The 26,237-nt window shown below is 47.3% G+C and overlaps 1 protein-coding gene across 1 annotated transcript in view; it reads right to left on the bottom strand.

Annotated features, from left to right (window-relative positions):
• The window catches only part of LOC103803097 (collagen alpha-1(V) chain-like), a 146,386-nt gene that overhangs the window by 14,581 nt on the left and 105,568 nt on the right, over positions 1 to 26,237 (bottom strand). The window contains 27 exon segments of the mRNA XM_009075634.1: positions 407 to 460; positions 890 to 943; positions 1,386 to 1,439; positions 1,806 to 1,859; positions 2,943 to 3,050; positions 3,353 to 3,406; positions 3,542 to 3,649; positions 3,738 to 3,791; positions 3,886 to 3,993; positions 4,198 to 4,251; positions 4,953 to 5,006; positions 5,602 to 5,709; positions 7,595 to 7,702; positions 8,331 to 8,384; positions 8,476 to 8,565; positions 8,722 to 8,829; positions 10,455 to 10,508; positions 14,058 to 14,111; positions 14,675 to 14,728; positions 15,325 to 15,369; positions 16,315 to 16,368; positions 16,695 to 16,739; positions 21,475 to 21,528; positions 22,687 to 22,740; positions 23,340 to 23,447; positions 25,010 to 25,063; positions 26,162 to 26,206. Coding sequence (XP_009073882.1) covers positions 407 to 460; positions 890 to 943; positions 1,386 to 1,439; positions 1,806 to 1,859; positions 2,943 to 3,050; positions 3,353 to 3,406; positions 3,542 to 3,649; positions 3,738 to 3,791; positions 3,886 to 3,993; positions 4,198 to 4,251; positions 4,953 to 5,006; positions 5,602 to 5,709; positions 7,595 to 7,702; positions 8,331 to 8,384; positions 8,476 to 8,565; positions 8,722 to 8,829; positions 10,455 to 10,508; positions 14,058 to 14,111; positions 14,675 to 14,728; positions 15,325 to 15,369; positions 16,315 to 16,368; positions 16,695 to 16,739; positions 21,475 to 21,528; positions 22,687 to 22,740; positions 23,340 to 23,447; positions 25,010 to 25,063; positions 26,162 to 26,206 — 1,845 coding nt within the window.

Raw genomic sequence — 26,237 nt, forward strand, 5'->3', positions numbered from 1 at the left:
ACCTTCCACAACAACTGGGTCTCTAATTTGCAATCCCTCTCTCCCTTCCCCCCCCCCACCCCCCAAGCAATCCTGGCCCAGTAATGCTGTGTTTGCCCTGAGAAAGGATGTAGGGCTGTGCACACCCTGCTATTTACAACACATTAAATTGCCAAATATAGCACTTTGTCATTTCAAAACAAGGAAAACATTCCCATGACCTTACCAAGTCCTAATTAGCTCCACTGAGTTTGTTAAAAGATGAAACATAAGCTTAGATTTGAGGCCAATGGCCCCAAATTCAGGCTAATTTGTTGGAATACACAGCAAAAGCAAATCCTTTCCTTTCAAATCTCAGCATTGGCAGAGGAGGATCCTTGTGGCATATCAAGGATGTAGTAGAAGTGAAATCCCACTCAGTTCTTACCTTGGCTCCTTTCTCTCCTTGCCTTCCTTCAGGACCAGCTGGACCAGGAGGGCCCTAAAGACAGCACAAAATAGATGCAAAACCCAATTAGCTCACCCTGATCTGAAATGGTCCATTGGAAATAGCAAAATGCTGCTCCAGCCCCAGGGAAGAAGACAAAATGGAGACAAATATCTCTGAAAAGCTATTTAAATTAGCTTCTTGCTAAATGAATCCCTGAGCTCTGCCAGTGAGGCAGGAAGAGCAGGAACACCTCAGATTTGTATTTTCCTTTGGGTGTTAACCTCTTTACAAAATCCATGGGATTTGCCTGGCAGTTTCCCATCAATTTCTAATGGCTGTGGATGACACATCCTTTTTTTATAACTAGTATTTGTTTAACACAGTATTTACACAGCATTTATTCTAGACCTAGGAATAACATAAGGTTTAAAAAGTCAATCCAAATCCATATGGAAAAATACTCCTGACCAAACAGCTTACCCTTTTTCCTGGGGGTCCAGAGGGGCCTGGCTCTCCTGTGGGACCAGGGGAACCCTAGATGGAGAGGGGAGAAGAACAAGCCATAACTTCACCATGAGATGTGGGAAAGAGCAACAAATGTGTCAAACTTGAGTCAAGCTTTGGAGTCTGTGCTAAGCTGAGATGTGGGAGCACAACTCCCAACACCTCCTTGGGGCTGCAGGTGGTATCCTGTTTTATCCCTTCCCACCAGGAAATAGCTGCAGGCACAGCAAAGCTAAAATGAAAGACTTGGATGGTGTTTTTCCAGAAGATAATTCATGCTTTTGGGATGTATTGCTGAGATGGATGGGTGGATGAATGGATTAATGGATGGAAGCATCCAGGCAGCCACAGACAGGAGGGACAGGCACCAGGGGACCAGTACAGCAGAAGCTGGTGGGAATTTGATGCTCAGTGTCCTTGGACCTGCACTGTGGGGTCTGTGGGAACAGATGTCATCTATGCAGTTACTCACAGTCTGTCCAGGTTCACCATCATCACCTTTGTCACCAGGAGGACCATCTTGACCCTAAAATAGGAAGAAAAAAAGAAACCAGGTGGTGTATTTAGGGTATGAATAGAGCTGAGCAGAGTGTTGGCAGTAGATGGTTGTTCACCAGGTCTCCATGTCACCAGGGACTGTCCCTTCCCACCTCTCATTGAGAACACCAGTAACAGCAAATGTCCTGTGGCAAATATTTGGCTAACAGCATTGGTGTAGCTACTGCCCCAAAGGCTCCAGCATGGTCAGACAGACTTCTGGTGGGACTTGCTACTCTTTTCCAAGTAAGGGAAGAGTAAATGCCAGAGGAGATTCTGGGGAATGAGCAGCACAGTTGTGTTTCACCAAACCAAGAGGAGGAACCTCTCTGCCCTTCTTTGAGAAAACACTTACAGCTGGACCAGGTTCTCCAGGAGGACCAGGATCACCAGGGAAACCAACTGGACCCTGCAAAGAAAGAAGAAGGATATTCCCAAGTCAGAGATGTTACATGTGAAGAACTGCAGATCTCTAGTGCCTGCTATTCCAGAGACAACTCCCAGGGGAGTCACCCTATGGAGCAACCCCCAGTTCCCTCAAGCACAAGCCCAGATCACATCCCATCTTTGCAGCTTCAGTGTTTTCATGCTGTCACAGCCACTCCAGCTCTGCATCCAGACTTTGTTGTCTTTGGAGCTTTGTGTACAGCTCCAAAGGCATCACTGGGAGTTTCAACCAGTTGCTCCTAAATACATCAGACAGGTGACAGCAAAATCCTCACAGCTTTGGGAATGTGCAGATTACAAGATTTTGCTTTCATTTACTCCATGATGTGTAACATTTTGCACAGGAAGATCCTCTCAAAGCATTTCATGACTAAACCACTTCCCCATTCTTCGCCACACAATGTCTGGCAGGTACTTCAAATGATTCCAAGACCAGCACTCAAACACCAGGCTTCAACCAGCCACATGATACCCCAAAGCCCATCTGTTAGGAGAGATGACTAACTCCCCTGCCTCCTCTGCTGGTTTATGCCATCTTTCCTTATCTCATAAATAAATTTCCCCAGCCAGCAAGCATCAAAGGAGCTGAGAAGAGAAATACTGCACCATTGTAATCTGGTATAAATCAGTAGAGCTCTAGTGGCTTCACTAGAGCTCCAGCAATTAGCAGCAGTAGGGATCTAGCCATAGAGGGTACAGCTTCCAAATCCATTATTGCTATTTTGTAAGCTTCACTCTGGTGCAGAAGACCTTGGCAATCCATAAGCTCAAGCACAAAGTAAACCTATTGCAGGCTCACCATAGAGGTGAGTTTCCTCATAGCCTGCAAAAAGGACTAAGAACTCCAGTATTGCTGGAAAATATGACACACTTGGGTCTTTCCCTCATGAGCACCTTGAAGAAGGGGGTTAATATCACATGTCATAAGTGGAGCAATTCAATGGCTGGTAAAGTATTGCTAATTGCCACAAACAACTATGGACAATATCTTTTCATGCAGGAATCTGTGCTGGGCAAGCCAAGGAAACACTGAAGGGATACTCACAGGGCTGCCCTTGGGACCATCATCACCTGGTGGGCCTTTGGGGCCAGGTGGCCCAGCAGCACCAGAGGGACCTGCTTCACCCTTTTCACCTCTTTCACCTTTAGGACCCTGTAAAGAAAAAAAAAAGTGTTTATTATCCAGGAAAACAACTCAATGTCTAATTAGCCTTTAACCAGTTCTGAGAAAGAAGCTCTATTTGTGTCTCCAAACACAAGGACATGATGTAGCAGTCCCTTCCCACCAGCATTAAGTGGTGTTCATGGTGTTCAGTCGTGGGTAGCCCATATTGGGTGACTAAACGTGACACTATAAATACTCAGGAACATGGTGTGTCATCTGATACCCACAGCAAGGACAGGGCTGGCTCAGTTCCTGCTGCCCCATCCACATCTCTCCCAGAGTGTACTTACTGGCAGTCCAACCTCTCCAGGAAGACCAGGCTCACCAGATTCTCCAGGCTCCCCCTGCACAGGGGAAAAGAGGATGAAAACACTTACACTCCTGCAGACTGATGAGTTTTCTGCTGATGCAGCAAAGCCACTCAGGAGTGTTGTAGCAAACTCCTGCAGGATTCAATCAGGTTTATCCAGATGCTTTACCTTCTCTCCTACTGCACCAGGATTTCCTATCCCCCCAGGAGGACCTTGTGGACCATCTGCTCCTGGTGGTCCAGATGGACCTCTAGGTCCTGGTGGCCCTGGTGGCCCCTGAGAGAGAGGGGAGACAAATTTAAGACAAATTTCTCACAGCAACATCAATGTCAGTGATGAAAAAAGAAATATGAAGTCATCTTACCATCTGCCCAACATCACCTGTTTCTCCCTTCTCTCCAGGTGGTCCAGGCAAGCCCTGTGGAGGTGGAGGGGATGAGTTTTAGCTGTGAACATCTGAGGTGAGCCCCAGCTCTCATCATCCTAAGTCCTCCCTTGATGCTGCAAATTACCTGCAAGCCCACTGGGCCAGGGGGCCCAGGGAAACCTCGGGGTCCTTCATCACCCTTCTGACCAAAGAGGCCTTGCTGTCCTCTGGGTCCTGGTTCTCCATCAGCACCCTAGGAGGAAAGGGTGTGACAGCTCAGCAAAGACACGAGGAAGACACAAAGCCTTATCTCCACCACCTCCTGCTGCAGCCAGAGGTGATGCACAGTTCGTGTTGGGCATCAGCAGTGCTAGACAGAAACTGCCCATCTTGCAGCACTTCCCAGAAGGATTTTTGGTAAAAAAGGGGATTTCTGCTAACAGGAGACAATACTTACAGCTGGGCCAGGCTGACCAATTGGACCCTGTGGGCCTGTAGGACCTGGTGGACCCTGTCACAAAACAGAAATGAAACATCCATGTTAGGAGCACAGTAAAAAACACCTGGCAAAGGTGATGCCTTTTAATACCTCCATTAAACCTGCATTAATTCCCAAACCAGAGAGGAAGGACAGGGTCAGGTCTCTTTGGACAAACCAGCAAACTTAGCCCTGGTGCCAATGGCACATCAGAACATCTAAACACATTTTTGCTTTAGCAGAGCAATATCACACCACTCAGTTCTATCTAGATATTGATGTGTAACTCATGTTCCTCAGACTCAGTTCCTCTATGTCCTTACAGCACATAAAATGTGCTGTAAGCAACTACAATTACCACAGAATCATGGAACAGCTTGAGTTGGAAGGGACCTTTAAAGGTCATTTAAGCCCAACTCCCCTGCAATGATCAGGGACATCGTCAACTAGATCAAAAAGGAGCTACAACCAAAGGCCCAAGTTTAGCTGCTCATGATTCAGATATTTACATGGTACATGGATGACATGGAAACATCTCAGTGTATTCCTGGAGCTGGAGGCTCCCACTTGAGACACTCACTCTTTTTTGCATCGTGTGGGTACTTGATAAAGCAGAGGAGAAGATGAAGCAATGATAGACAGAAATGAAGATGGCAATGTTTTCTATTTCCAGCAAGTCACACAATCTAACCAGACTCAAGAGAAGCAGCTATGACCATGTTCACCTCACTCACCTGCTCCCCTTTGTCACCCTTGCTGCCCTTCTGGCCAGGCTCTCCAATCTCACCCTGCCAGGAACAAAGAAGCACAGTTGGTTCACTTGGTGACCACTTCCACGCCTCAGCATTGAAGCAATAGCCCTGTTTATATGCATCCTCAGCCCAAAGTTGCCAATTCCCACAGAAATACTCCCCAGAGTGTAGCAAAGAATGCCAGAGATTTGTCCACTCCAGGTGTAACCAAACCCTTTTGCATCCTACAACTTTCTTTGGCTGCCATGTGCTGCAAAAAGCATAATTTCCAGATCCTGTTAGCAGCAATGAGGGATTCATAGCAGTTAATGTCTTTTAAGAATCCTCCAGTCCAGAGGGACTTAATGAGAGAGTGGGGAAAGGTAACATATTTGGGAAAACCAGGGACTTGTTACAGGCTTGGGAGGAGGCAAACTGGATTTCAGGGAGTGCTGTGGCTGGTAGAGTACTCACAGCTCTGTTTGCTGCTGCACCCAGATCTGATGTTGCTCATCTCAGGGCACAATGAGCACCACAAAACATCCTTCAGCAGCACATCCCACCCAATGCACTGGAAGCACCACAGTGGCAATGGGACACATGGCTCAGTTCCTTCCCAGAGTGACCCTGTGCAGCAGAGAGTTGTTCCCACCTTGTCTCCATCCTCTCCAGGAGGGCCAACAGGACCTGCTGGACCTGGCAGTCCCACGGGGCCCTGGATGCCATCCCGACCAGCTGGTCCTTGAGGACCTTTCTCTCCCTGGAAGCAGAAGAAGCAGGCAGGTCACACAGAGCTCTCCTCCACCCTCCAACCAGCCCATTAACGTTTGATTCAGCTGCTAATGACCCCTGACTACACGGGGATGTGCAGCAAAACTGGTTCCAGCTGATATTTCCTCAGCTCTGTGCTTGCTGTCTGAAACAAGACAAAACTTCTGTTTTGAGAGATAAGGAAAGAACAAACAAATCTAAGCAGTGAATACTCAGATCACAGCTGCATTGTCACTGCTACAGCAACATCATCAGATTGCATCTGAACCCTCTGCCATCTCTCTCTGGATGACAAACAAGATCCCAACTCATTTTTACTCCCACAAAGGAGTTTTTGCTGGTTCTGCTCCTGGCTGCCTCAGCACTCACTTCTGCTCCTTGCCTGGCTGTTCCCCAACTAAAGGAGGATCTCAGGAGGTCCCAAGCTCCCTCCTGAGCTTCTGGACAAAGAAGAACACCTGAAGTGAATAAAGAAATCTCTGTTGGCCTCCTGCTTAAACAACTACTCAGACTCCTCCGAGCTGGAGCCTTCAATCAAATTTGTTTGTTTACAGGAACTGAGCAGTGAATATTTTCCAGTTTCCTCGTACATAATTTAATTGCATCTGAATCCTGGGTGCTCTCCTCGGAATAATTAGATGTCACATAAATTGCCTATTCATCTCTCCACTGACTGATACATCATAGAGGTACTTGGCAGGACAGATGTTCCTCAAGCTGATTCACCAGGAAATTCTTGCCTCTGGATTAGCTGCTGGAGTTTCTAATAAGCCAACAAATGTGGAATACAGTGGCTGCTAAACACTTTTGATACCAACAGTCAATCACTCTAAGTATCCTCATGCAGCTTGACATCAATGCCACAGTTTGCTCATATCACTGGCTATGAAGCTAAGCTGGTTTGAGGCAAGAAACCCAAGCATCCCTGCAAACCTAGTTGGGTGGGAATTAGAGGCACAGCCTTCCTAGTTGGACTGGCACTGCTGTGCTCCTCAGGACCAGAAATAGCCCTCCCAGCCCACTCCCTGCTGCCTGCACGTGACGTTTCCTGTGTGTGCTGGGAGTGAAAGACGTGTGAGTTTGTGAGGGTTGGCTGGAGAACGCTCCAGAGAGGGACCATATGGCAGGGCTCAGGCTCAGGATCCTGCTGGGAGCAGCTCTGGCACAGGCACCAGTGAGATGCCTGCAAACAGTGATGCTGCTGCAGCACACAGCAACCCCAAACCTCCACAGCTCCTTCCTGTGCTGCCCCTCCACAGTGGCAGAGGGAGGGGAAGGAGTTCTTTGGGCTGAGTGGGAATTGCTGCTGCCACTGTGTCCTTGGGAGCAGGGAATGAGCTGGCTCACCTCTCTGCCCAGAGGCCTGGCCTTTGGCTGTTTGGCACTAGGAGGTCACACAGGCTGTTATTTTACCTGTTGAGCCCTCAGCCTTTCTCATTGCCTGAGGATATGTTGGTGCCTGAGATCACATACATTTTTGATAGCACTGGTGTCACACACAGGGCAGTGAGCAGCCAACATTAATCAAAGAATTTTAGGGGTTGGAATGGAGCTTAGAGACCATCTAGTCCCAAAACCCTGCCCTGAGCAGGGACACCTCCCACCAGAGCAGGTTGCTCAAGGCTTGATCCAACCTGGAATGAACACTGCCAGGGTTGGGGCAGCCACAGCCTCCCTGGGCAACCTGTGCCAGTGTCTCACCACCCTCAGTTTGATGTGCTCAAGATGACAAAATTACTTTCTAATTGAATTCCTTCATGTTTTGTCTATTTTGAATCTTTCATACACCTCCCATGGACTGATTGCATGCTCAGCTTCCTACTGTACACATTTCTAGTTGACCCACAGCTGTTGATCTTTCTACTGGTACTTACTGGGGCTCCTTTTTCACCTGCAGGTCCTGGAGGTCCCTGGGGGCCAGGTCTGCCTGGCAAACCTATTGGGCCAGCTGATCCTGCAGGACCACGCTCACCAGGAGAGCCCTGTTTGGGAAAGAAGCATTAACTGGAGAATTGAGCTTCATCTACACACAGACAGAGAGAAATCAGCAGTAGGATGGTGCAAATGCATCATCAGTGAGTGAGCATGTTTGATGGGATGACTGCCATGTGATGACTTGGTACCATCAGCCCAAGGGGTCCTGCAGATTGGGTTTTTTTAATTAAAATCCCTGGAAGAGCTGGATTCTCCTCTGGATGCTGCAGGAGCTCAGTTCCTGGGGACACATTAACAGCTTGGAACAAGAGCATGAGCCACTTCACAGCCAACACAGCAGGGACAGTTGGATGATGAATATTTTCTTCCTGGAGGGCGTCACTGAGCATGGATCTCAAGGGGAGACAACTTCCAGAGGAAAAGCTCTTAGAAGACTTAGAAAGAAAATCCTGGATGTCCTGAATGGTTGCAGTTCCCTCAGCTCGTCACGTATGTTCACAGCTGACACCACAAGATGACTGAGTTGTTATATGCATGTCTTGTAAAACAGAGCAACATCCAGGGAGTCATTAGCAAAGGAAATCAGGGCTAAAGCCTGAGCTGTGACTAACCCTTGCTTTGGCTTGCCAAGCCTGTAAACACTTAGGTGGTGCCTGTAAGGGCAAAGATACTCACTGCTGGGCCTGGAGGGCCTGGGGGACCTTCATTGCCTTTCAGCCCTGGAGAACCCTGGAGGAAGGAAAACAAAGTCATTTTGGGAGGTGGGTGCTGTACTGCTGAACATCCTTCCTGCTGGAAGGACTGAGCAGCCTCTACTCACAATGGGGCCAGGGAGACCTCTCTCTCCGGGGAAGCCTCGCAGGCCTGGGGGACCATCCTTCCCTGGGAGGCCAGCGGGGCCAGGGTCACCCTGCAATGAAAGGGATAAACAGCTGAGGATCTGCAGACTCCATGGAGACCCAGTTTGTCTCTCCAGGCTCAAGGCATGATGAGACAGAATCCTTCTCTCCATCTCTGAGGGAGTCAGGCATCAAGGCTGGCAAGGAGGGTGAATTCCAGTCCCTACCTTGGTCCCTTCTTTTCCAGTCAGACCAGGAAGACCTTGTTCACCTGGGGGCCCTGGAGGGCCTGGATGTCCTCGCTCACCCATTGGCCCAGTTTCACCAGTTGGACCCTGAAAAAACCAAAGATGGGGAGAAGGTGTTGATCATTGTCAGAACAACCAAGGAAGGAAGAGATTCAAGTTATCAGTTCAGTCCTTTGGGTTCATGGAATCATCAAGGCTGGAAGAGACCTTTAAGATCATCAAGTCCAACTATTAACCTATCACTGGTGTAACCTCTAAACCATATCCTGCAGTACCAGATCTAGACACCTCTTAAACATTTCCAGGCACGGTGACTCCACCACCTCCCTGAGCAATATTCCAGTGCCTGAGAACTCTAACAGGGAAATGAGTTGCAATGACATGGAAGAAGCTTCATCCCTTAGCTGTCCCTTGCAGGAAACCTTAGAGAGAGTCCTCCTTGACATCTAAAGTGACCTTGATTTGGAATTGGTCAACACTGCACTTGACAGAGACACTGGGAATCTCTGGAGTGAAACCATTCACATCAGTGAGATGCTATTACTACAACTATTATGCTTAGGGTTTTCTTTTTTAATTGAAAACATCCTCAGCACTCCACAATCCTGCTGATTCTTCCTTATATGGGGCATAAATAATGGATTAGGCTTGTACTACATGGCAATTACCTAGTGCCTCTGTGCTGTGTGTTGGCACTAAGGGTGACGAGTGAGACATCAGGCCTGGCACAGTGGGTTCCCCAGTGGCCCACTGGGGAGGAGGACAAAAGCCATGTGCACAAGTCCCTGCCCATGCATGTCCCCTGGGACAGGGGCTGTAATTCATGCTCTGCTGCATGGTGCCACTTAGTGCAGGCACAGCCTTACTGCTGCTGTCGCTCAGCAGCCACAGATCACGTTAACTACGAGCAATAAAACTGCCATAGAACCTAATTTGCACTTGAGAAGACAGACACAGTCGTCAGGGAATTGCCCCTAATCAGGGAATTTACAAATCAGGGACTTTACACCGTCATTAAAGAGGACAAATTAATTAGTTTCAAATTAAAGAGCTAGCTCCACGGCAGCTCAGGGAGGAAGGCTCAACCCAAAGTCTGTCCCTTCTCAGTCTCTGCTTGCAGAACTGACCCACGAGCTGAGCATGCTTGGGCTGAAAGGGTACAAGTTCTGCTTGTGCAGTGACTATTTGCAGATTGCAGAGCTCTGTGTGACTGAAAGAACAGCAGCCCAAATCTGACAGGATTTGGCAGCACTTCAGATGAAAGAGGGATGACTTCTGCATCACACCTGCACTGCCCTGAACACCAGCAGTTGTGCAGCCCTTGGAGATCTCATTTAACTCCCTGTCTACTTAAGGTCTTTTAGCTGAGTTGGGTGTAGTTGGTCTTTCTCTCACCCTACACCAATTTTACACCAGGGTAGATGTGTTAAACTCACAGGAACCACCTTATTTACAGTAGCCTCCAGGATGTTGTCTAAACACCATTCAATGCCTCAACAAGGTGGGCTGGAAGGATTGGGGTATTTCACACCTTGGCCAGGAATTTCAAAGCTATCTGACAAGACTCTGCCTTCCCTGAAAGAGGAGTCTCTGCTGTGCAACCCATGGAACCAGCACCTCCAGCTGAACCATCAGAGCTGTGAGAGCCCACACTGTCCAAACAGCAAAGATGAGCTGCAGAGCTGGTGCAAGCATGAACATTTGCTTCTTACCTGAGGGCCTACAACACCAGGGGGTCCTGGAGGGCCAGTCTTGCCTTGGAAACCCTGTTGGAGAAAGGTAAAAGAGAAAGAGGTGACACTTCTGCCAAGGACTACTCCAGAGAGGGTCAGACTGTCACCCAACTGCTCCTCCTCTGGTGCAACCACTGCCCAGGAGCAGATGGACTGCCAAAGGAAAAGGAACTAAGAAATCAAACAGAAGGTGGAAAATGTGTCTTTGTACATTTATGCAAGGGTGAAACAGAGGAAGAAGGAGGGACTCTCAACACTCAGCTCTGCTGTTCTGATGGAGCCACTGTGGGTATATATATGTTAAGAAATTTGCTATGCTCATAAAACCTAGAGAGGAAATGTCTCTTAAATGGCTCTTAAAAAGTCAGTGTGAGTTTCTTCATGCTGAGCAATTCTTTAAAGCTGTTTCCCTGCTCCTGGCTCCCCATTGTGGTGCTGATTTAGGCTCAGCTCAGCTCTCAGGGACTAAGTGACCCTCTCCCACTTCTTCCCTCAGCACCAGCCTCCAGCCCTGCTGAAGCCCAGAACCCACCAGCCACGAGGGCTGAGGAAAGCTTTTATTTCCTTCCTCAACATCTGCTGAAAGCAATCACAGACATGTTTCTCTCCCAAGGCTGATGAGCAGTGAAGTCTCCATGACAGCTCCTTAGAATGTCATTTTGAAGAGTGACAATAAGGAACTATCACCACTGCAATTGTTTAGCTCTCCTAAGCCGCTCTTTAAAAAGCACATTAATTATTGTTCTTCCTGCAGGATGCTGACAAGCTTGAGAAATGGCATTTGGGGCACACAGGCTATTTTCTCATTGCCACAAAAGAGGAGCAGATAAATCCCATGCCAACGCTAATGTGTCATGCTAAAATAACTCCTCCATGCTATTCTAGCTGCCTGCAGATCACACAAAACATCCTGTCATTGATGGGGAAATGGCAAAACAGTTCTGGGAAATGAATGTACAATTTCAACTCTTATCATAGAAAAATATTTAGACTATTTCTCTGCAGGTTTTTCCTTATCAACCTGAAGAAAGAGGTTTCCTTTTGTTCTGCGTTTGAGCCTTGGGCACAGGGTTTTTAGAATTTTTCATGGGTTTTTAGTTCCAATCTTTGTAAATCTAATATGGGCAAATATTTCAGCATGTGTGTTTGCTACTGAATGAGAACTGAAATAAAGGGAAGTGTCTGACAGGGATTTCAAGCCTAGATTTTCTTGCATGAAGATACATTGCACTGCCCAGGCTGCTGATGTGGAAATAGTATTGAATTTGCTTTTATGCTTCATTTCTTGTTTTTTGGCACTGTGCAGGGAAAGGGGGATAAAAAAGGGACTTCTACTACCTGGCTCTGCCCTAGGGGATGCAGGGGAAAGTGATCTTTGCAAGTTTGATGGCACAGATTAGCAGAGCTTGTGTTTTCTGGCAGGATTTGCCTGTGAGAGGCAAACTACTGCAGCAGTGACTGAGGAAAACTGGTAGGGAGAACTTTCAGCCCCCAAATAATTGAAAGCTCATCCTTCATAGTCATGCAGACTTGGAGTTTGATGCTTGATTCCAGTCTCAAAAATTGCTAACAGCAGACACAAACGAAGTTTTCATTGCTGCTTCCAACCCAAGTGTAGGTGTTGGATTTATGGATAACTCAGTGAAGGAAGATGAAATGTCAGTCAGACTGGCAAGTTAAAACTCTTCACCTTTAAGTTAATCCTAACCTGAGGACATTGCTCAAAAGTCCCCCAAGCACTGCCTAAAAAATCAGTGTTATGGAGTGTAAATAGATCTGGGGAGCTGCACTGAGCAGTGTTTGCATTGCTTTGCTTAGCAAATGCCAGGCAAGTTAATTAAATTGTGTGATAAGTTGAGGGGAAAAAATGCATAATGTGCAAAGCCTTTTTAATGCTCATTTGCTAGGGGAGAAAAATGCAAAGCTGAGTAGAGGAAACTAGGTGGGTTGGGTTTTTTTTTTTTCCCCTGTGAAATAAAGACAGAACAAAGAGTCTAACTGCTAACATGCAGCATGCAGTGCTGAGACAGGGATGGACCCAAAACAGGGAATGAGCTGGATTGGAAACAGCCAAGGGACAACAATAAACATCCCCCAAAATGCCAACCAGAAAGAGACTAATTACTGCATGCAGAGGAACACATGGCACAAAGGTCAGTTTTGTTTAGGGTATCCTCCAAGCAAAAAAAATAAAAAAAAAAAAATGGTGCAGAAAACAGACCACCAGAGAAAAAAAACAGACCACAACAGCCAGAGAGTCATACCTTCCACATGCCTCATCGTTCTCCCTTGGTGAGAAACAATGATTACATCTGTGCAACAAAACCTTGCAAAATGGACAAAGCAGTTTGTGGATGACAGTGAGGAACCAGCCAGGAGCTGCTCCACAAGGGAATATTGCTGGAGGGGCTTAAGCAAAACTGGGTGAGGCTCTTGTGCATAGCTTGGGCTGAAAGGCAGGGTCAGCAGAGCTCATAGAACCACAGAATGGTTTGAGTTGGAAGGACCTTAAAGCTCATCTTGTTCCACCCCTGCCATGGGCAGGGACACCTTCCACTAGCCCAGGTTGCTCCAAGCCCCATCCAACCTGGCCCTGAACACCTCTAGGGATGGACCAGCCACAAATTCTCTGTTTATCTCTTCTCACTCAGGTGCTGAAGTAACTGGTGTGGCCACAAAAACTAGAGCAAAACCTCATCTTGGCCAGAATCACCTTCCACTCCAAACAGGCATGACCAAACCTAGAACTCTTCAGTGCTGTGCAACACATCTTGGTGTTGGCCACGTGGTGCATGAAGAAGTGAAGAGTTTCTTTCTCCCTATTTCAGGCTCTAGAGAAAATCAAACTGCCCTGACTCAAGACAGCTGAGCGTGGGCAGCTGAGCGTGTGGGGGATGGACCTGTCTTGCATGACAAAGCTCTGCTGTTGCAGCCCTAGAGTTATGTCTCTGGAACAGAGACATAAAACCTGCACATCCCCAAAGGACAGTGGGAAAGAAGCCCAGAATTTAACTGAGACAGGAGGCATAGCCTTTGGGAGGACCCAGGAACAAGTGCTTCAATGAGTCCTTGAGGTACAGAGCTTGGCCTCAGGGGCTGCTCAGAAATCACCCCCATGGCTTCTTCTTCACCTTATGGGAGCAAAAACCACACCAATTGTTGGCTCATGGTGTTACTGATCCATTCTCAAGCCCAGCTCCTCCCACCTCATAAGGAGCTGCCTCTTGCAGCACCACCATGGAAGGAACCCAACTGCCTCCAATGCATGTGATGCCTCCACTGGCATCACTACATTTCTGCTCATATTTTTCTAACACACACATTGACCTCCACAATCTACTGCAGGGACAGAGAGAGAGGAGTTGATGCACAACTTCCAGATAAATCATCATTAGCCTGGTCCATCCTGCCCAAAGAGGGCTGCTTGCCATAGACCACCCCGTGCAGCTGGAGAGACACAGCCCTTCAGGGTACCCAAACTTGTGGCTACATCTCCCCAGCTGCACAGAAGGGTTTAGAGGAACCAACCAGCAAGATGAGACTCAGGACTAATGATCTGCCCAAGATTTTTTGGCTACTTACAGTTTCTCCTCTCTGTCCGGGGTGACCAGGCAATCCATCCTTCCCAGGAGGACCCTGCAGCAGGAAACCAGGGTGAGAAGGAACATCAGTAATAAAACTGTGATAAATGCTGGATCACACCTACTTGCCTCAGTTTCTACCCATGTCACACTAAAACAGAGGTGGTTCAAACCCTAAAAGCTGCAGCCCTTCCCCACACATTTCCCAAAGGCAAGATTTATCTTACAGGTCCAGGGTAGGAATGAGCTGCTCAGTACAGGGAAAAAAGTCACTCCCAAAAGGTTTCTGAGGGCAGTGTATAAAACTTGCAGAGGCAGCAGTGTCACTGTTGTGCTGTCCTCCCAGTAAAGGAGGGAAAATAAAGACCAGAGCAACCAAGAAAGATCCCAGAGATATTGAGTCATTAGGAAATGAACATTTCTAATCAGCTGCAATTGACTTGGCTATTTAAAACCTGAAACCATTGGGTTATTATCATGATGGCTCAGTAAAGCCTTTTATTGAGTACATCACTGCTTGTCAGGGAAGCAGCTCAGGCTGAGCTGGCACAGCACTCACAGCTGGGTGGGAAAAGCTTCATATACTTCTTTGGATGGTCTAGAAAGGGAGTTACTTACAGGGGGGCCTTTTGGTCCAGGAAATCCAGTCGGTCCTTGAGGCCCTGGTGGTCCCTGGCATGAAAGAGAAGCCAGAAAACATGGTTAAGAAACCTGTAACACCTTACTATGAAATCCTTGCACTGTGGGAACAGCTGATGAGCACAAAGATCTGCAAAGGCAACAAGTGGGTGATTTTTGTAGAAAATGTACAAACAAAAACCCCAAGGGGGGGAAGCTGAAATTGAGGCTGAAATCATGGAAGTCACATTATTTCAGTATTTTCCATCTAGTGTGCTGTGGAAACATAAAACCCAGGGGAGACTTTTCCTTTTTCCCATGGAGCAATGCTTACACAGGACACTCAGAGTCCTATTTGAGCCTTTTCTGGAGAGCTCAGGAAGGACCTAAGGGCTTTAAGATAACTCGTGGGCCCTCTATCCACACAAGCACATTTCACAGTGGGTTTCTAACCAGATTTTTCCTTTCTGCTGACCAAGGTGTGCTGGAGCATCCTGGCTCCAGTGACCTTCCCACCCCTCTCTGCCTACCAGGGCACCTGGGAGGACACTCACTGCCCAAACCCCTCAGCCCTGCCAACCCACCTCTTGTGCCATGCCAAACTAAGAGGCTTGGATTGAGTCCTGCTTTACCCCACCAGCTTATCTTACCCTTTCTCCAGGAGGACCAGGGGGACCATCACCACCAGAGTTGCCCTTTTACAAAGAAACAAAACAACACACCATTAAAAACACAAATATCACCATTGCACCTGCTGTGTGCAAAGCCTTCACCAAGCCCATGGTGCCACCACATCCCACTGACTCCCCCATCCCTCTCTATTAATAATTCCCTATCGGGAGCAGCATCCAGTGACAAAGGAGCAGCTGCTGCTTCCTCCACCCCCCACATTACTTAATAAAAATCCAGGCAAGATAACACCAGTGAGCTCAGGATATTTCCACCACACAATGACCTCCCTCTGAGAGATAAATACCACCACAAAGATGAAGTATTTATCAAAAATTCATGCCAAGACATTTATTTTTCAAGCTGGCAGTGTGGTGGTGACAACAACTCACTACAAAAGCTTTGCTTCCATCATGCCCAACAATTGATGGGCAGGTAATCAGTCTCCACAGCAGGTTCTGGAGTTCAGTGTGCCTTCAGGTTGGCTGGTAGAAGAACACCTCATTTTGCCTAGTGACCAACCAAACCTGGGCAGGCAAAATGGCTCAGGAAGGTGAGAGGTTGGTGAGACCAGCAGCAACATGTGCTCCTTCCCCCATGGCACAGCCTATGGGTTCTAAGGTGGTTCAAACACTACTTAAACACCAAAAAAAAGGGTTTGGGGAGGTGTCAGTGGGTTGTAGGGTTGTGCTGATTTGAAGGTGCTCCTACTCCTACTCCTTCAGGTTAGGATGGTCATTGATCTGGGCATGCACTTGATGTCCTCTTGAATTGTGAGCCACGTTTTTACAGCCTGTACATACACTTTGCAGTTGGATTCTGAGCCATTTGGCTGGGAATGAAGCTCAGGAGGGCTCAGCTTTCTAAATCCAGTGGAGAAAGGAGTGAAGGGAAATGGAAGGCAATAAACCAGAGGGTCTCTATACCAAGACCTGTTAGGACACAATCCTGCAGGCTCCCCAATGCCTTACCTTTGGGCCAGGTTTGCCAGTGCTTCCCCTAGGGCCTCTTTCCCCACGTGGACCCTAAAAAAGATACAAAAGACGATGTTTCAGTACCCAAACACAGCACTACGCTGTGATCAGGAAAAGTATTCAAGAGCCTGAGCTGTATTAGGTCAACAAGTGATGCATCATCAGTAAGTGATGACAGGAGTCATCATCATCATTGCCACTGGAGATTGATGACTTTAAACCCCATTCACTGGGGAGACCCAGCCCCAAACCACTGTGTCCCCAGCTGTAACAGCTGAAGGCCAGATCCTGCCCAGCAAGGACACAAATGAGATCCCAGTTTCCCCTGGCCTGGCCAAGCCTTCGAAGTGCAGAAGAGTGAAGAAATGGCTCCTTACTGTTGGACCTCGCTGCCCCCTTGGACCTGGTTTGCCAGGTGTACCCTGCAAGGAGAAAGAAAGGGAGAGGAGTTAGTGGCCAGCATAAGAAACGGAGAAGAGTCAGTGGCCAACATCACACCAGATGAACCTGAGACAGAGCCTGTAGCACACAAACTGCCCCCAGATTTCTCTGGTTCTCATTTGCAATGCAAAGGCCAACAGCAGGTTTACTTTCATCTCCTGATGATTGTGCTTATCTTCATTTATAAGGCTTGGGCAGGACTGGCCAATAATCCCAATGCCCAGCCAACATCTGTTATCTGAGGGAAGGAATCTCTTCAGGAACAGTAACCTGTGTGCTTTAAAACACCACAAAGGCTTTCAAAGACAAGGCCACCCACACGGACCATACAGTGTCCTAAGCTTCAGCCAACACACCAGAGCCAGCAAAAAAGCTCTTCATCTCTACCACCCCAACACCTATAATCCCTTTTCATCCCACTGATCCCTGCTAATCCCTTCACCAGCTCCCAACGTGGGGAAGGGCTCCTCACCTCACTGCACACACGTGTTGCTGTTGGGTATTCCAGCCCTGCCAGCAGCAGAGCAGGATTGCTGCTGGGAGCAGCTCTGTTCTGCCACACAAGCCAATTAAGCTGCCCTACATATTTACAGATCTTTCTTCATCTCTGTGAACTTTGTGCTAAACAAGTCATTCCAGACATTGTTTAGCAGCAGCACCAGAGCACAGGCTCATGAGATCTGACAGCTGCACTCAGCTCCCTGTGACGAGAGACTCTGATTAACTCTGACAGAGAGAAGACAGAGCTGACTGGCTCCTAAATCTGGCAGTGCATTAAGCTCCATTACCCCATGCCTAAAAGAAAACTAATGGCCTGAAAATACTCTTTTGGTTAGTGTCAAGTCACAAAAAAAAAAAAATTGATGTTAGGCTCAACTTTCCCCTTTTGGACCTGCAGCTCATTAATGTTCCCAATCACCTGTTCAAGGAAGGAAAGGGAAGACTTGATTCCTATGTAAGGAGCACTGAATGCTTAAAATATCACTTGCCATTTTCTGCCCCAAATCCATCATCTCTCTCTCCTGCCTTCTTGTCTCTGGCACTCATTAACCAGGAGAACAGAAAACAGGAGCTGGAAAACTTTACAATCAACTTTCTTCAAGCTACTAAAATTAGGCCTGCTAAATCCTCCTTGTTCTGTGGGCTCCATTTAATAAACCCTGCTGGCAGAGGGGTGTTTTAATTAATTACCAAAATCACTTGAAAGTCCTCCAGCTGCTTTGCTTTTAGCTGCAGGAGGCTAAATTCAGAGCAGGTGGAGAGGAGTGTGTGTGCTGCCCCCATGCAGGTAGCCCCCACACTCCTTCTCCTTTTTCTTTCTCAAAGTCTATTTTTAAGCTAACTTTCCCCCTGCTTATTGCTCTCATTAATCATGCATTCAGCCCTGTGCATTGGGGTGGGGGGGAAGGAATTTATAGAGCTCTGTAAATGTACAGAGACCTATATTTTTCAAACAGAGATTCTGACACAAAGGCATCAAGATTCAACTGATTTTCGAGGCACACAAATAAATGGTTGGATTTGGGGACCTCCACATACCCTCAGGCTCTGGCAGACAGGGTGAGCAGAGAGATCTATGAGCCTGTGCTAATGGCAGAGGTCTATATTAGCTCTAAAAATAAGATCACTTTGTCATATCTAACTATTGATTTTGTGATCAGGTTCTGAGAATATCCAAGCAAGCTCCCCCTGAGCTCTCCTCCAGCTGAGCAGCTGCTCACCAAACCATCAGGGTATTTAACTGGTCACAATGCTCCAAAAACACCAAACATAGAATCACAGGACTGTTTGGGTTGGAAAGGACCTTAAAGGTCATGTCATTCCACCCCCTGCCATGGGCAGGGACACCTCCCACCAGCCCAAGTTGCTCCAAGCCCCATCCAGCCTGAACACTCCCAGGATTGAGGCAGCCACAGGTTCTCTGGGCAACCTCTGCCAGTGCCTCAGCACCTCACAGGGAACAATTTCTTCCTTATATCTAATCTAAACCAACTCTCAATCACAGAATGTTCAGAGCTGGAAGGGACCCACGAGGATCATTGAATCCAACTCTTGGCTCTGCACAGGACATCCCTGAGAATCACCAAGACTGAAGTTTGAATCAGTGTGAAGCCATTCCCCCTTGGCCTGTCACTCCAGGCCCTTGGAAATAGTCTCTCTCCATCTTTCTTGTGGCTCCTTCAGGCACTGGAAGGCCACAATTAGGTCACTCCAAAGCTTCTCTTCTCCAGGCTAAACCACCTCAACTTTCTCAGCCTTTTCTCATTGCAGAGCTGCTCCATCCCTCTAATCATCTTCATCCCTGTTTTTTCCTTCCCATTTTTAGCCTTTCCAGCCCATTTTATGTAGCTGAACAGCCTGAGGTTTCAGGTTTGAGGAGGTTCAGTACTACAACACCCAAATTCAGCTGCCTCTGCTGGTGCAGGCAGGACCTGCTGGTACTTCTACTCTTGGTTTTCAGCCTTTCTTTAATGATCTAAGGACTTGAGAAGACTCTAAGGCACATGGTGGGATTGTCCTGTGCAGGGATATGAGCTGGACTCGATGATCCTTGTGGTTCCCCTTCCAGCTAAGGATATTAGATGATCCTATTTGTGCTGCTGAACTAACAAGATGCAAAGCTTATTTCCATTTCGGAAGAGAAACGTGTGATTCATATTATTTTGGACACATAAAACACAGCATTGAAGAGTGGAATGGTAATATCCTGTGAAAGAAAAGACAAACAAATGATTTGGGGTTGTTGCAGCTGCAAATTGGGTTATTCCACAATGCACTGGAGAAGCAAATCTTCGAAATTCTCTTTCTTGACTCTGTGTGAACATACTTATAAAGCAGCAAATTTAGTGGTCTTAGGAGAAGCAGAAAGGGATTTATCAAGTCTAACTCAACAAGGCTTAAATTAAGTTGATGGTCTCCATTTGGGCTGGAGCAGAGTGATCCCAGCTCAGCCTATAATTCTGTATATAATTGCTTTTCCCTTATTTCAAATGGGATACTTGGGAGCAAAGAAAAAAAAAAAAGAGAGAGATGGAGACCAAAACTGCTACTGAAATTCTCTATTTCTGCTAGGCTTAACAAATTTTCAAGCTGAGCTCCTTTTGCTAAAGGAGAGATTTGTCCAGGAACATCACCTCTCTCCCAGAGACAAATACAGTGATAGAACAAGTCAAGGCTGTTGGGTTGGGTGTGAAATGGCACAAAAGGTTCAGACACACAGTGAAAGGAAAAATTAAGGAAAAATTAGAATTACCATCAAATAAACCAGAATTTTAAATACAAACCTCCCTTTTTAAACCCTAAACTGAAGAAATGTGTGGCATTCCATGGGGTGTACCTAAGCATCCTCATTGCCTCCTCCTAAGCTCATTTTCAATAGAATTGGGAAAAATGCTGATTTCTGGGCTCTTTTCCTCTCTCACTGTTGCTTAGGTCTGAAATAGAGTCCTTTCCCATCACTTCTGCTCCTTCCTCAATCCCTTTCAGGCTGAATAATGCTAAAATTCAAGCAGCCTAACCCTTGGGGTTGGTTCTAATCTCAACCAAGCACCTCTTGGGACCTGCTCTGCTCCCTGACAGGTTTCCCCATCCCACCAGAATCAAATCAGCTGCTGGATGTGGGGGGACATGGATCATAGAATCATCTCCCTGCAGCTTTACACCACCCAAACCCAGCCCAAGGCTTTGATTGGTGTCTAGTTGATAAGGCAGGTGGTAATTACAGAGCCTCAGTGAGTTCCAGGCTGTTCTGGCAGTTACTTTATTCATGGCTTTCCTCTTCCTGCCCAGCCAGAGAAGAGGGAGGGAGGGATGAGGATGTGCATTTGTAGTTGAGAATGAAATGAAATTACTCAGTGGAATAAAAAGAAAAGGTGGGGGGGAGGATATAAACCAAATTTCAGTGGCATGATATTAATGCAGTGCAAAGTGATTTATACTTTCTGGGCTCCTCTCAAACTCATCTGTTAGAAGTCATTTGTATTTAAATGAGAGGAAAAAGGAAACTAATTCCACTTGCTATCCTCCCTCCTCCTCCTTGTCCCTGTGACCAGAGCTGGTGCAGAAAATGACTGTGTTTGTAGTCTGAATCCCTTAATTCCAGCATGTTTTCCACCAGATCAAAATAAATCAGTGTATTTAGACAATCTCTATTCAGAGCAGAGTCTGTGGAGGTGAGGTGAGAGGTAGAGACAAGTCTGGGGGATGCAGCCCCCACATTTTCAGGGTGTCTCTGAATTGTGAATACCTTATTAAAAGGAAGAATTTATATGAGTTTTCAGCTATGCAGTTTGAATTTCAAGTTAGGTTAAAGCTGCTTCTTGCTGCTCCTGAGCAGATTCAGCCATCTCTAATAATTACTGTTAATTAAAAGCTCTTCGTGCCCTAAGCAAAGTCTGACAGTGCAGGAAAGATTCAGGTTCAGAGAAGTCTCTTAAAATATCTTGAGGGGAAAAATTGCCAGTGTTTAATTGGAAAGCTGCTGCTGCAGAGCTGCCTGTGCTATAACCAGCATCCTCCTCTCCCAGCAGCCAACTCACCAGTCCTCTGCTCCCTCATCCTGCCACGAGAGTGGGTGGGATGAGCCTCTTTGGGCATCCCCTTGGTGCAAAAGCCACTGGAGCAGCAGCTTCCTGCAGCCAAACATTCCCCATGTCCTGCCCCAGGAGCTTTGGAGAGAAAAGAAGCAGTGAAGCAGCTAGACAAAGCAGCTCTTACCCGTGTGCCCTTCTCTCCATTGGCTCCTGGAAATCCTGGGAAGCCGATTGAGCCCTTGGGAGAAAAGCAAAGGGAGAGTAAGAGATTCAAGGCACCCCAAAGGGACAAGCTCTGTCCATCCTCACCAAGCTGGAATCTCCCCAGCAGCTCCTGCCGACATCTCCAGCTCCCACACTTGTTTCTTAAACCTTCCTTTAAACCCAACAAAAGCAAAGTCAGACCCGAAATGACCTCAGCAATGAAATTTCATCCCAAAATAACCCCACCAACAGACAGGTCCATGCCTCATTAGCAGTCACTGCCAAGCCCCAAGCCCAGGGAATGGGCAGGATTCTGGATTTGAGCTCCTAAGTCACTATGTTACACATGAAAATTTAACTCCTGCCTTGTTTCTTTCTGCTGGGAGTGCCTGGAGAGTAACTGCTGCTGCTTTCAAATATGAATTAGTGGAAGAAATGTATAAAAAACCCCCTTACTCCAGATACAAAATGCAAATTAAAAAGTAAACCAGCACCAGCAGGAAACAATCTTTTGCAGATAATGATGTCTCTAGCATTAACCAAGCCTGAGCTTTTCTTTTTTTCCCAAGCAATGAACATGAATAATAAACTAGGATTCTTACAAAAAAGTTAACAAAAACAGAAGTTGTCAAAGCCTCCAGGGCATGTAAAAACTGAGCTGTAGCCTTAGCCTGTGGAGTGGAATTCACAGTTTGAGTTTCAAAAGCTGCCTTGAAAATGGCCTACATGAAGGTGGGTGTGCAGAGCAGCTCCAAAGGATGTTTGCAAATCAGGGGAGATCCTGATTCATTAGCTATTCTCCTTAATTAATTAGATAACACTAGCACAGATCTTGGAAGATATAAAGCCTAATACAAGGAGAAGGACTATTATGCCTATTCCCAGAGTGGAAGCTCACCCAGAGCCTGTTTGTATCCACCACCAAAGCAGCTCTGCACACCCCATCCCTCTCCAGCTCTTCCCACCACTTCAGGAGACCAAAGCCATGCAGAACAACTCCTGAATTCCATCATCTAAGGGCTGGGAGCTATTTTTACCCCTCTATATATTTGTCCTGCATGGGTGGGAAGGAGGGACCTCATCCCACAAGCAATGAGCTGAGCCTTCTGCACAACTCCTCTGGCAGAGCTTGGCTGTGTCACTGCATTCCCAGCACATCCCACACTCCCAAGGACTCCCCCAACCCAGTTACCTTTGGGCCCTGCCTGCCTGGGTACCCAGGCAGTCCTGGCACACCAAGTTTGCCCTGAAAGACAAATAAAAGTGTGTTAGTTTGGGCAAAAGACCTCAGGAGCAGCTTCAGATCCGCACCAGCAGGAAGGGGAGATGCCAAGTGCAGAGCAGTCAAGAGCAAAGCAGATGTGATGTGGGTGGAATAAAACTGTTGGGACACTGAGCTCTGCCCTCCCTGAGGAATGCCCAGGGGGGTTGATGCAGAGTGAAAGCTGTAAATGTGCCTGGGATTAGTAGGGAATGGTTATTTTTTCATATCTTCTTGTTTTCAGCTGGAGGCACCTAGAAATTAGACTGCAGTCCAGGAGACTTTCAATCAGTCCATACTTTTCCCCTCTGGTCTTTTCTTTCAAGCCCCAAGTAGATAACCCCAAAGAGCCCAATGTCTCAAGTCACACTGCTGCAGTAAAAAACATCTCCCTTGGGTCTCCTCTGGTCTTTGAGTTGAACATCCCAGGCCTCCCTTCACACCAAGCTCTCACAGCTCCTCTGCCCTAAACATCCTCCCCCTTTTCTCTGGGTACTGCTCCACCAAGACACCACCCAAGACACTCAAAGCAAAGTGAGGTTTGCTCTAAGACACTCCTGGGTGATTCCACCCTTGAGACTCACCTTCTCTCCAGCAGGACCAAGAGGACCTGGATCTCCATTGGGGCCAGAGCGACCTTTGGGACCTTCAGGACCATCCTCACCACGAGGGCCAGGAGGGCCAATTTCCCCCTGGTAGCACAAGACAAGTGTTGATGAGGCAGATAAGTCTCAGATCTCAAGTTTGCTGACAGCAATGCCCTCACTGCTGCCATCAGATACTCCATGAAGCTGCTAAAACAACTCTTGGAGAGGACTGGAATGTTACCAAAAGCTTTTATCCCTCAGTCTGTCCATCCTCTCCCACAACATCCATCTCTTCCTGTGGTTGTTATCCCATCCACACACATCTCTCCACAGCAACAACCTTCATTAGCTCTGATTGCAATCCATCCTTTTACCCTCCTCCCCTTCCCAGCTTGGGGTTTGATGTTCAAGCAAGGCCCGGGAAGTGTTTAATTGAGGGTTGGACTGGGCAGCTGGAGAATAGAGACAGAGCTGGAGCTTTTGTGCTGGAAATCATTAGGAAATCTGAGAGCACAGAAGACTGAGCTATTAAGGGGAATTGTGATCCTGCCAGCTCTGGCACACAGGACAACAGTTGTCACTTGGGCACACAGGGTAAGAGGAGATGCCTCCATGCTGCAAACACACACAGCCTTCACCAGGAGCTGGTGGGTGCAGATTTATCCATGAGGCTCTTGAGTTGCCCTTGCCCTTTCACTGCTCATCATAGAGCACAAAGAACTTAATGGTGGGAACTGAGCCTGAGCTTTGTTTGGTGGGAATCAGCACCCAAAGATGTCACCTTCAGTCCTTGGCAAGAAGTGCCTGGCTGGAGAAGCTTTTGATTGTTTAAATGTTCAATTACAAAAATTAGCACCAGGAGAAATGGAGGATTTGATGTCTACTTTTAAAAGCCTTCACACAAAACATTCCTTTTTTTCTTCAAACATTGGGATGAATGATTCAGAGATTCCTGGGAGAGCTTCAGAGCTTGGGGGACACCAAGCCCCAGGACCACTTAGTGAGGGGATGAGGACAGCTCCTGTCCCCAGGGGCTGGGCACGAAGGCAGACAGAAGTGCTGTAAAGCCACGTGCTGCAGCCACTGCCTCTATCCCAGCAGGATTTGGGAATTCTGGTGTGTTCTTTGGGAAGTCTGTGTGTTCCACTGATGTCAAACACACTTTTGTGACCTGCTGCTGAAGTCCCACAGAGCACTCCACCCCTGGCAGTTTCCACAGTGCTGCTCTGTGTGTTCCTGGTGATTTTATACTTCCCATTGATGCTATGGAAGCACATTAGGCTCAGCAAATAAAGATGCTAATTGGGCCCTAGATGGATTATTATGGGGAAAAGAGATATTGAAAACATATGAATAAATACTGATACATGGAAATCTATGATGCAGCTGGATCACACAGTATCCCTTGCAGTCCAAGCAGCAAGACAGGAATGTCTATTATCTCTCAGGGTTATTTTACCTTCTAGGTGAGCTTAGAAAATTTTGGACTTTTCAACAGCTGTGCTGGAGGTGAAGATGAAATTCCTGATCCCTGCCTGGGGATTGGATGTGCCAGAAGGGCTCTGACAGGATCCCACTTTGCTGCTGTCCCTGAGCAGTGTTTACATGATGATATCCAGGATTGAAAGGCAAAGCACAACAAGATCACATGGGTCACAGACTCTTACCCGATCTCCTTTGATGCCCATATCCCCCTTGAAGCCAGGGAAGCCATCTTCACCCTAAATAACAGAGAGGGAAAAATCCCACAAAGTGGATAAAAGAGGAAAAGAGAGAGGATAAGGTCCCCACACTGCCTGTCACATTGGCTCCTCTAAGCCTTTGGAGTGCACAGAGAGGGATGGAAACCCAAGCTGTGACCGCTGAGCATCCCAAGGGATCCTCAGTGTTCCCTACATTCCATCTTGGCTGCAAACCAAGATCACAAATCTGCTCTGCTGTGACTAACAACACCTTGGCAGTCCTGGGAACCAATGATTTCTGAGGTACAACTGGGTTTATTTCCATGCAGGATGTTTTACACCAGGCTCTGAGGCAACCTCTAGGACATCAGCAATATTTCTTGCAGCCAAGAAGGTTTAATTGCAGAGCTCCAATCAATAATGTATCTCATCCTACAGCAAATCCCTGAGAGGCTATGAAGACACAGTTCCCAGAAAGACTTTGAAAGTTTGGAAGGTCACTGCCAGGATTCCCTAGCTAAAACTGCTGGATTTGCTGGGGGACAGGAATGAAGGAACATGGATCTGCTTATGAGACTGAGGAAGGTTTTTCTCCATGCCTCCTGCCCTTCCTCTGGGAGAAACCAACTGCATCTTTGAGACATGCAGAGATAAACTGTGATGACTCTCTTATTGACTTGGGTTTCACAGGCAGCACTTCGAATCATCAAGGTTGGAAGAGACCTCTAAGATCATCAAGTCCAACCGTTAACCTGTCACAGCCCCTGAAGTTATCCAGCTGTAACACAAACCCTTCAACTCCATGGAATCACAGCTTTTGACAGGAGGAAATCATCCCAACACTAGATCCTGGGCTTTCAGTAACACCTTGGCCCCAGCCAACAGCTCAAAACCTGAACACACCATGGAGGTTCATTTACTGCCAGGCCCAAGCCAAGACATGACAGAACATCACAACAGGCACCCAACCCTCACCCACTCCAAAACCAAAATGGTTCTGGGTCCTTTGGTTGCTCAGCCTCTTTCTCATCTAAGAGAAACCCCTTGGTGCAGGAGAAGGTGCCCCAGGGAGCATCCTGTCTGCAGAAACACTCAGAGGGTTTAGAAACTCAACCCAAATGTGCTGCTTTAACTCACCTTTTCACCTTTGGTGCCTTTCAGCCCACGAACTCCATCTGCTCCCTTGCAGGAGATAAAACAAGATGTTACAAGG

The sequence above is a fragment of the Acanthisitta chloris genome, unplaced genomic scaffold (genome assembly GCF_000695815.1).
Source record: "Acanthisitta chloris isolate BGI_N310 unplaced genomic scaffold, ASM69581v1 scaffold2255, whole genome shotgun sequence".
NCBI lineage: Eukaryota > Metazoa > Chordata > Aves > Passeriformes > Acanthisittidae > Acanthisitta > Acanthisitta chloris.